General features: G+C 40.0%; 1 protein-coding gene across 2 annotated transcripts in view; it reads left to right on the forward strand.

Moving 5' to 3' along the window:
• Positions 1 to 4,795: 4,795 nt before the first annotated feature.
• The window catches only part of pde3a (phosphodiesterase 3A, cGMP-inhibited), a 164,074-nt gene continuing 158,876 nt past the window's right edge, over positions 4,796 to 9,993 (forward strand). For both annotated transcript variants that reach the window (XM_079817227.1, XM_079817228.1), the window contains exon 1: positions 4,796 to 7,656. In XM_079817227.1, coding sequence (XP_079673353.1) covers positions 6,868 to 7,656 — 789 coding nt within the window. In that variant the 5' untranslated portion in view covers positions 4,796 to 6,867. The remainder of the gene's footprint in view (positions 7,657 to 9,993) is intronic.

Genomic DNA, 9,993 nt, shown 5'->3' on the forward strand with positions numbered 1-9,993 from the left:
CATGTCCATTGCAAACACAGGAAGTTGCGCTGTCTTGCCACAAGCAACCACTGTTTAGAGCAGCGAAGAAGAATTGAAAACGCGTTAGCCAGTCCCTTCAGAAAAACGCGATTATGCGATTGCATGATTTAATGCATAATCAGCCAAAGTCTGCATTTTTTCAAATACGCCGCACTTTCGACACGTAAATTGCCTATTTCCGCGGGCAAAATATGCGTGGCTAGCATGATTTCATAATCCCCCGCATTTTCGTTGCAAAAAAGTCATATATATTTAGCAGAAAGTTGAAAAATGTTTGTTTACTTCACACCGGAGTTGCCATTTCCCCCTATTGCCATGGGAAAGTTTTGAAGTGACGTAATTACCTGACGTGAACGTCATCGAAAAGCTGCAAACCCCGTGGTGAAACCATAGATATCGGTGAAACCATGATGAAGCACGCTAATTCCCATTTGCTAACAAAAATAACAGCAAAAGACAGCGCAAAGCAGTTTCCCGGTGTGTTGACCGATTTCAAAAAACAGCATCATGAAGCTTCGAAGCGTTATGAATCAGTGAGTCGATTCAGCGGTTTGGATCGCCAAAGTCACGTATTTCAGCAGTTTGACACGCGATCCGAATCATGAATCGACTCACTGATTCATAACGCTTCGAAGCTTCATGATGCCGTGTTTTGAAATCGTCATCACTATATAAGTCGTTATTTAGGGGGTTTTTTGCGCACAAAAACTATTCTCGTCACTCCATGAAGTTATTTTAGAACCACTGTAGTGAGATGGACTTTGTAACGACGTCTTTAGTGCCTTTTAAGGGTCTTGAGAGTGTAAAGTACATTGTGCCAATGGAGGCCTTTCAGAGCCATCAGATTTCAACTAAAATATCTTCATTTGTGTTCAGAAGATGAACGGAGGTCTGACGGGTGTCCAACGACATGAGGGTCAGTCACTAATGAACTTTTGGGTGAACTAACCCTTTAAGAGATTGCACTTTGTGCATTGGAAGCACTCAAATGTCTGTTTTGTATAGCTACCTCTGTAAAACAGGAAGTTATTTATTCATTTTTTCAGAAGTTGTAGCATATTCCTTTTGTAAAGCTACAGAACTTGTTTGACTCTATGTTTTGTAAATATGAGCCATGTGTTTATTAAGGTCTTCAATAAAACAAGATGGGAACTTTAATATTCCCAGCACTTTCTGTGATGAAGAGCTTTTTTTCTTTTATCAAAACGCAGTTTTTGCAAGTTCCTGCAATTTTTTTGCATAAAATTGCATAAATATCCCGCTTTTTCCATCGCATTTTTTAAGAAAACATGCCGCATAATCAAGGATTTTTCCCCGCAACAATCACAAAAAAAGCAGCATTTTTCTGGAAGGACTGGTTAGCAGTATGTCCGCTGTTTAGCAGTATTTCGTCTCTGTGTGGATGGCGGGCGCCCGCACACACACTCGCTCGCTGTCTTTGGAGTCTCTGCCGTGTGTCACTATCAAGTGGCAACCTCCCCCAGTTTCTTTTTACAGTCTATGGTCACTAAATGAGGACACGAACGCATAAACTGTCACTTCATGAGAATTTACCGTTTCATTTGTGAAAACTGTCATATAAGGAACACAGACACTTAACTTCACGGCAACCCCGTCAAAATAAAGTTCGGTTAATTTTTTTTTAAATTGGCAGAGTATATTAGGCTACTAATAATACGTCTCTACTACTAATAATAATAATGCCTAGATGGTTGCTTATTTTTCACTTGTGAGATAATTTTCTGATTAATATACAATTTTATTTATTTATTTTAGTTTTTTTTTTATACAGTTATATTGTAAAACTAAAATACCTTTTTTAGTTTGCGGTGTTAGATTTGTGGATGCATTTGAAGTTCTTTTTCGCTTAAGAAAAATAAATAATATTACTGTCAAATGCATGTCAGATAATAAAAATACTGTAATAAATACTGTATGTATTTGTTCATGTTTTATTAAGGGATAAGTCTGAAGCACACCATAAAATAATTCTAGCAATTCATACAGGGCTAGTAGTATACACACCCAGGTATCGGATCAGTACTCGGTATCGAATTGGGAAGGGGAAAAGGGTATCGGAACATCTCTAGTTATGAGAGATTGATAATGATTGATGGAGATTATAAAAAAAAAAAAGTCTTGGCTGGATTTTTACCATTATAGGCTGGTTGTTTACACACACACTCTGTTCAAACGCCTTATAAAAGTGAATTCTGCATAATAGGTCTCCTATTAAAAACAATTGGAAAAATACTCTAGCCGCTTGAAAACTCGCTTTGTGGACAGACACACGGCCTAAGAAATAACAGCATGCTTGACCAACACAATGCATGTTTCAAATGACTTACTGCATGGAAATGTTCAGACAGATTGCTAAAAGCCCGGCCTGTGCGGTGACAGTATCCCACAATTCCATCCCAATGTTCCCGGAGGACGGCTCTCTGCATACAGAACATTCTCCATTCAGATTCTAACCGCAGGAGTGTGCCTAGAGAACAGCGAGCAGGGGTGGAGGTGAAATTATGCTTTTATACTCGTCGTCTTGTGCCAAGCCGGGGTTTATGCTAGAGCTGATGTACTAGGAGGGAAAATTGAATCTTCTCCCAGACTTAATCCTCAATCGCTCCACCTGTAATGCATTTTGGACTCACACGTTCGGTTCCCCCACACAGTTCCATGGAAGGCAGGGTTATATTTCAGCTTTTTCTGTGGCAAGCGCTGAACCCAGAGTGTCTGATTATTTATCACAAGACGGGCGCTTTTCAAATGTTTCGGGCAAATAGATTTAAGTGTAAACACCTCGATGTCAGGTCAGCGACTGCATACAATTATTCTTTCCTCGTGTATAACTTTGGCTCGAGTGTGTCTCTCCGATGAAACTCAATGTACAAGCTCAGGCTCATTTTCATGTTAATGCATTTTGAGAGATCAATCTGGATTCATACGAAGGTGAGCTGTTCAATATTTGATCGTTATAGCATAGAAAAGCTAGTGCCCTTTAGTGGCAAACCAGGGAATAGCGTCAGCATTTAAAGTGGACTTAGGCAAAGTCTTTATTTTGTGGTTTAGTCGTGCATCTCTGCATTTTAAAACCACGAGCTTTTCCTTCACCACGTTTCCCACTTATTGCATTAACCTTTGATGACCTAACATCATAATACAAGATTTAGGCTTCTGTTTTGACAGGGGCGTATTCGCTCGTTCTCTCCCTGATGCACGCCTTGCTCCCTTATCCTCGGAAACGGCTCTGCTATGTTCCCGCTTAGGATCTTTCCCTGCAATTTTTACCCTTATCTTTATTTTGCTGTTTGGAGAACATGACGCAAGGACTTAATATTAGTTGGCCCTCGACTGACCCAGGAACCGAGACCGGAAGAGACTGTTGCCTCTGCAGCTTTCCAAACATGCACTCCCACATTCCCTGTAGCCGCTCCTCGGCAGGGGGAGGCCGGGAAACTGAGAGCGTCACCATGGGATGAACATCCATCAGGCTGCTGAAATGCCTCGGCTGCCAGTTTCTGCCCTGCCGACAGAGAGATGCTCCTTAGTTCCTGTGCTAGAAACTGGTTTTCGTCTCCTGGGAATTCTGCCCACACTGCCGACTGCCTGTGTGAATGGTAACCAGATTGGGACTGTCAACGTTCATACGATTTGTGTTTGATCTCCCTCGTGCAACGATGGGGAATCGTGTGTACCAGTGAATGTTAACTAGCTAGAGGAAAATCAGTCAGCAAGAACTAATTGCCAAGAAAACCAAATGATCATCATGTGAGTTTTGTTTGATCTCGATTGGCCATTGACAGGGAAAAGTTTACGAGCGAACTGTTAATGAACTGTAAAATTGTTCTGTAAACAGAAAATCAGTCTGGAAGAACCATAAAGAAAGAAAGTGAGAGTGAATCAGATAGACATAAAAATAAGACATGTTTTCATATTTAGGGCTGATAAATGAAGTTTGTGTGGAAAAATACACAAAGAAAGCAGGAAAACTTTTCTTTTAAGGAATTGTGATCATAATGAATGTACAATTTTTACTGTAAAAGAAAAATATGTCTGAAAGAACCAATAGCAAAGAAAAAAACTGCGATATAAAATCAGATATGCTCAAAAAGGAATGCAAAATTTCACCTTTTACGGAGTATACAAATAAAAATATAAAATATTTATATATTTAGGGCTGATAAAGGAAGTTTTGTGTGGACAAATACACAAAGAAAGGGAAAACCGAAGAGTGACTTTCATATGAATTTTGTTTGATATCGAAGGAATCGTGATCATAATGAATATACAATTTTTACTGTAAATGAAAAATAATCTGAAAGAAAACAAAACAGTGATATAAACTCAAAAAATTTAATAATTCTTCACATTTAGGGCTGATAAATGAAGTTTGTGTGAAAAAATACACAAAAAAAGCAGGAAAACTTTTGGTTTAAGGAATTGTGATCATAATCAATGTACAATTTTTACTGTAAAAGAAAAATATGTCTGAAAGAACCAATAGCAAAGAAAAAAACTGCGATATAAAATCAGATATGCTCAAAAAGGACACCTTTCACCTTTTACAGAGTATACAAATAAAAATATAAAATATTTATATATTTAGGGCTGATAAATGAAGTTTTGTGTGGAAAAATACACAAAGAAAGGGAAAACCGAAGAGCGACTTTCATATGAATTTTGTTTGATATCGAAGGAATCGTGATCATAATGAAAATAACAATTTTGCTGTAAATGAAAAGTCTGAAAGAAAATAAAACAGTGATATAAACTCAAAATGTTTAATAATTCTTCATATTTATGGCTGATAAATGAAGTTTTGTGTGGAAAAATACACAAAGAAAGCAGGAAAACTCAAAGAGTGACTTTCATATGAGTTTTGTTTTAAGAAATTGTGATCATAATGAATGTACAATTTTTACTGTAAAAGAAAAATGTCCGAAAGAACCAATAGCAAAGAAAACAACAGCGATATAAAATCAGATAAACTCAAAAAGGAATGCGCAATTTCACCTTTTACGGAGTATACAAATAAAAAAATAAAATATTTATATATTTAGGGCTAATGAAGGAAGTTTTGTGTGGAAAAATACACAAAGAAAGGGAAAACCGAAGAGTGACTTTCATATGAATTTTTTTTTATATCGAAGGAATTGTGATTTTACTGTAATAGAAAAATAAGCCTGAAAGAACCAATACCAAAGAAAGAAAAACAAAACCGTGAAATAAACTCAAATTGTTTTGTTATTCTTCATATGGGGTTAATAAATTAAGTTTTTTTTTTGTTGAAATATACATAATCTAAATTACATCTGCTAAAATATTATCATTAAAGCAAAGTCAGTCAATAAAACTAAATGTCAAGAAACATTTATATCGCTGGGAAAACTTTTTTATATCGCAGGGAATTGTGAATCTTACTGTTAATGAATTATAACATTTTACTGTAAAAGTAAAATCAGTCAAAAAGCACAAAAAATTATTCACGTGATCTAAAAATGTGTTTTGCGTGGTAAATTAACACCACCACCTAACTAGTCATACGCAATTTCACCTTTTACAGAGCATACAAATAAACAAATAAAATATTTTTATATTTAGGGCTGATAAAGGAAGTTTTGTGTGGAAAAATACACAAAGAAAGCAGGAAAACCGAAGAGTGACTTTCATATGAATTTTGTTCGATATCGAAGGAATCGTGATCATAATGAATATATAATTTTTGCTGTAAAAGAAAAATAAGTCAGAATGAAAACAAAATGGTGATATAAACTAAAAAAAATAATAATTCCTCATATCTGGGGCTAATTAATTTTTTGTTGAAAATTTTTGCTGTAAAAAATTCTGAAAGAACCGCAAATAAAGACAAAACCGTGATATAAAATAAAATAAACTCAAATATTTAATGAATGGAGTGTTTTTGTAGAAATACACAAAATAAATAACTAAAACTAAATGTCAAGAAAGCATGAAGGCATTTTTTTTATATTGCAGGGAATTGTGATTATTAGTTAATGTTAATGAACTATACATATATTACTGTAAAAGGAAAGCAAGAAAATAAATATTTTTTGGGGTGGTAAATTAAGTCCAAAACATCTCCAACTGTACTGGAAAGTCATGCGCAATATCACCTATTAGGAGCACACAAATCAAAATTAAAATTTGATTTTGTATATCTCGGTTTGATAAACGAATTCAATTTTTTTTTTAAAGTGTGATGCAGGTGAGTTGTAAAATTGCACATGTGCTTGAGCAGCTGAAAGCAATAAATCAACCGACTGCTTTGAATCGGGTCTGATCAGGATCATATCGTGTGGCTGCTGATACGGAGCGCAGCTCGCGCGCTGTGTTAAGGACCGCCTCGCGAGCGACGGGACATTGGCCAATATGATCCAAAAAGTCAAGGAAATGTTTCTGCAGCGAGAGTTTCCACGCGTGAAAATGATACAAGAGAGTATATAATCCAGCGAGATACGCGAGGAAAACAAAGAGAGGAAGCGCGCGGGAGGGAGATCACTCGTGGTGGTGATGAGGATGAGGATGATGATGGCCTAGAAACATCAGGAGTTGTTCCTCGTTGTGCCCGACTGGATCGTAAGACGATGAGCGATTTTACGCGTTATTGCAAAGAAAAGGGGCTCGCTTTCCTGCTCCGCGCACCCGGGCTTTACTTTTGACTTTCACGCGAGGATGCGTTGAAGGCGAACTCGTGGCAGTCCGCCGCTCGAAAGTCAGTCACTTACACACTCACTCACTCACTCACTCGCTCACGTGAAAAGGAACAGCGGCTCTGCGCATTAATGCGTGTGTGCGCGAGCGCGTACGCGTGCTCTCCCGTGACCGATGGCACTGGAATCCGTGCGCAACGGCTATGTGCGCACTTGTGTCACTCCCGTGGAGCAGGACTGCTGGCACTCGTGCTTGCGGAGCCGTAGGAGCCTCTCCTCTGCCGTGTGTGTCGCCTCGCTGTCCGTGCTCCTCGCGCTGCTCGCTCATCAGTCCGCGGACTGGGACGCGGAGCGCGCACACGCGCACTCGGGATCTCCGGCGCTGCACTTGGTGACGCTCGTGGAGCTCGTGTGGCAGCTGCTCTCGCCCGTCTTCACGCTCGTGTGTGCCTTCTTCTGGGTGGGTGTGTATCTGCTCCGCTGCGGGGTGCTCATCCGGACGGCCGTGTTCCTGCTCACCGTGTGCCATCTGGGCGAAGCGGCGGCGCAGTCGCTGCTGGATGCGCAGCAGCTGTACTCGTTCACGGCCACCGCGCTGGTGCTGCTCGCCTGCCTGGCCAGCGGGGCGCTCATGGTGGTGCGGCTGGGTCAGGGCATCTCCGTGCTCCTCTTCATCAGCATCATCAGGACCGTGTCGCTTCTGTCGCTGCAGAAGGTGCGCGCCAGTTGGAGACCCTACCTGGCGTACCTGCTCGGGGTGCTGGGGGTCCTGCTGGCGAGGTATGCGGACAGGCTGCTGCCGGAGCAGGGCGCATCACACCGGGAGGGATCGAGGGGAGATATTCCGGTATTTAAGAGGCGCAGGAGGTCCAGCTCCGTAGTCTCGTCAGACATGGCACAGCACGGCCAGTCCAGGAGCAAATCCCACAGGAGGACGTCTCTGCCCTGTCTGCAGAGAGACCAGGTACGCTATCTTCATTGCTGCTGTTTTGATCGGGATTAACGCGGGCGCTTCTTCGCAAGTGTAGCGCCGCGTGCTCGAATTAAACGCGCGTATCGCTATTATTGATCACACCAACAACAATAGCACCGATAATGATGGGTTTTTACACCGTGTGTGTGTTTACTTACTTCTGAAATGGGACGTTTCAACCACACGACTCGCGTCTTATTGTTGCGATTGATCAGAATAATAACCTTTTAGAACACACTTTAGTGTTTGTTTGGATACATAATAGTAACGCTAATCAACCGTTCATCACATTATTGAGGGGAATATTTCTGTCGGTTGTGTTTTTCCAGTGACATTTGGATTCTTGGAGCACTTTCACTCGAAGCAACGCATTAGTTTTCACGCGTAACAGAACATACGGGAAAAGCTCACAGCTAAAGGGATGAACTTTGACCTCTTGTACACTGTTAGGTGTGCGTTTTGATTTTAGAATGTCAAAAATGTCGAGCAGTGGAGATTTCTGTGCTCTGCACAAACACATTGCAGAATCATGCAGAAGGTCATTTGATGTGAATGTTTGTGCTTGCGTCTGTGCATATTAGTGGTATTTTTTGCCCCACACACACACACACACACACACACACACACACACAATCACACACACACACACACACACACACACAGAGAAGTACAGAAGACTGACGATTTGGCTTGTCAACGGGACATCATTGTATGTGGCCAGATGTTAAACAGTATTTTAAAAGAGCATAACATCAGTCACTTTATTTCTTTACATTTATGATCGTCAAAGCATTTTTGTGTTTTGAATAACAAAACTACATTGAAATAATATACTATAATTATTACATAGTATATATTATATTTTATAATTTCATTGTTAGAATAAAGCCTGTTTAGACTGATTATTGGCACAAAAAGTGCACAAAACATAAAAAAATTGGAGTTAAAGATAGCTCAAAGTAGATTCAATAATTAGCTGTTGTTTCACATGGCGTTGAAACTAAACTGTTAAATCAAGTTTGCCTATTTTTTATTGAGAGATCACACGCCGTGTCACTATAAATGTTGTATCGCCCGTCTTTTTGTCCCGTTTGCAGCTCATGCATGTGAAAGTATGCAGAACCGCCATTTCAAGCTTTAAATCCTATAGTGAATGTTTTTTATGACTTTAATTTGAAGCTGTTTTCACAGAGAAGTTGTTCTTTTTGCTGCGAGTATTTAGTTTGCTCCCTCTAGTGGCCGCATTATTCATGTATTTGGGACCTTTTGCAATGGGAACCTTAAAAGGAAGAAAACCTGTGACGAATCAATACATTGTCATTGCACATTTGCTTTGACTGTGAACTGGAAAGGAAGACAGAGTGTGTTTTCCATGTTCTGTGTAACACACACACACACCTGGTGCACATGTGTGATGTCTGGTGTGATAGTAGTTCCTATAACGGTTTATGTGTAGTTGTTTTATCTGTGTGGTCTGGCTGTGTAAACATACCACCGTGTGACCCCTGCACCGCTCACGTCTGCTCTGACAATAACCTGTGTGTCTTAATAGGCCACACAGAGCCGCTCGATTGCACGTATGAAGACGTCGTTCATCTGAGCGTTAGGTCTGCTCGACGTCTTTTGTTGGTCTGAGTACAGGCTTTGCAAGTGATCACGTATTGATTTGCACGCTCCTGTCACACACATTATAGTGTAATGCGTTTCTCACAACTGCTCGTAATGCATCTGCAGACAAACGCTATAGTTTTACATGAGAGTCATGGCCGTTTTACATGCTGACAGTTCATGTCACGTGAGTGTTTCTGTATCGCAAAGCACCAAGGTCGTGAGTTTGATTCCCAAGAGAATGCATGAATTGATCAAATGCACACTCTAAAAAATGCTGGGTTAAAAATAACCCAAGTTGGGTTGAAAATGGACTAACCCAGCAATTGCATTGTTTTAACCCAGTGAATGTGGGGTTTTAACCCAGCGGTTGGGTTAAATGTTTGCTTAAAACAACCCAATTGCTGGGTTTGTCCATTTTCAACCCAACTTGGGTTATTTTTAACCCAGCATTTTTTAGAGTGCAATGTAAGTCACTTTGGATTAAAAATCGGTTCAACTTAAATCCACTTTAGACATTCTACATGTCAATTAACTCTCATTAGAGTATTAGTAGACTGTTAGGTGTTAGTATAATTTGACATTTACTTGCAAACTTACTCATAGCAAGGACTTTATATATAGGAAGCACTCCGATTACTTATGAATTCACCCTTCGCCGCGAGTTTGATTGACAGGCGATCTGACCAATCACATCGCCGAATCTGCCGGTTTGTCCGA

Source organism: Gobio gobio, assembly GCF_949357685.1.
Source record: "Gobio gobio genome assembly, chromosome: 5".
Taxonomy (NCBI): Eukaryota; Metazoa; Chordata; class Actinopteri; order Cypriniformes; family Gobionidae; genus Gobio; species Gobio gobio.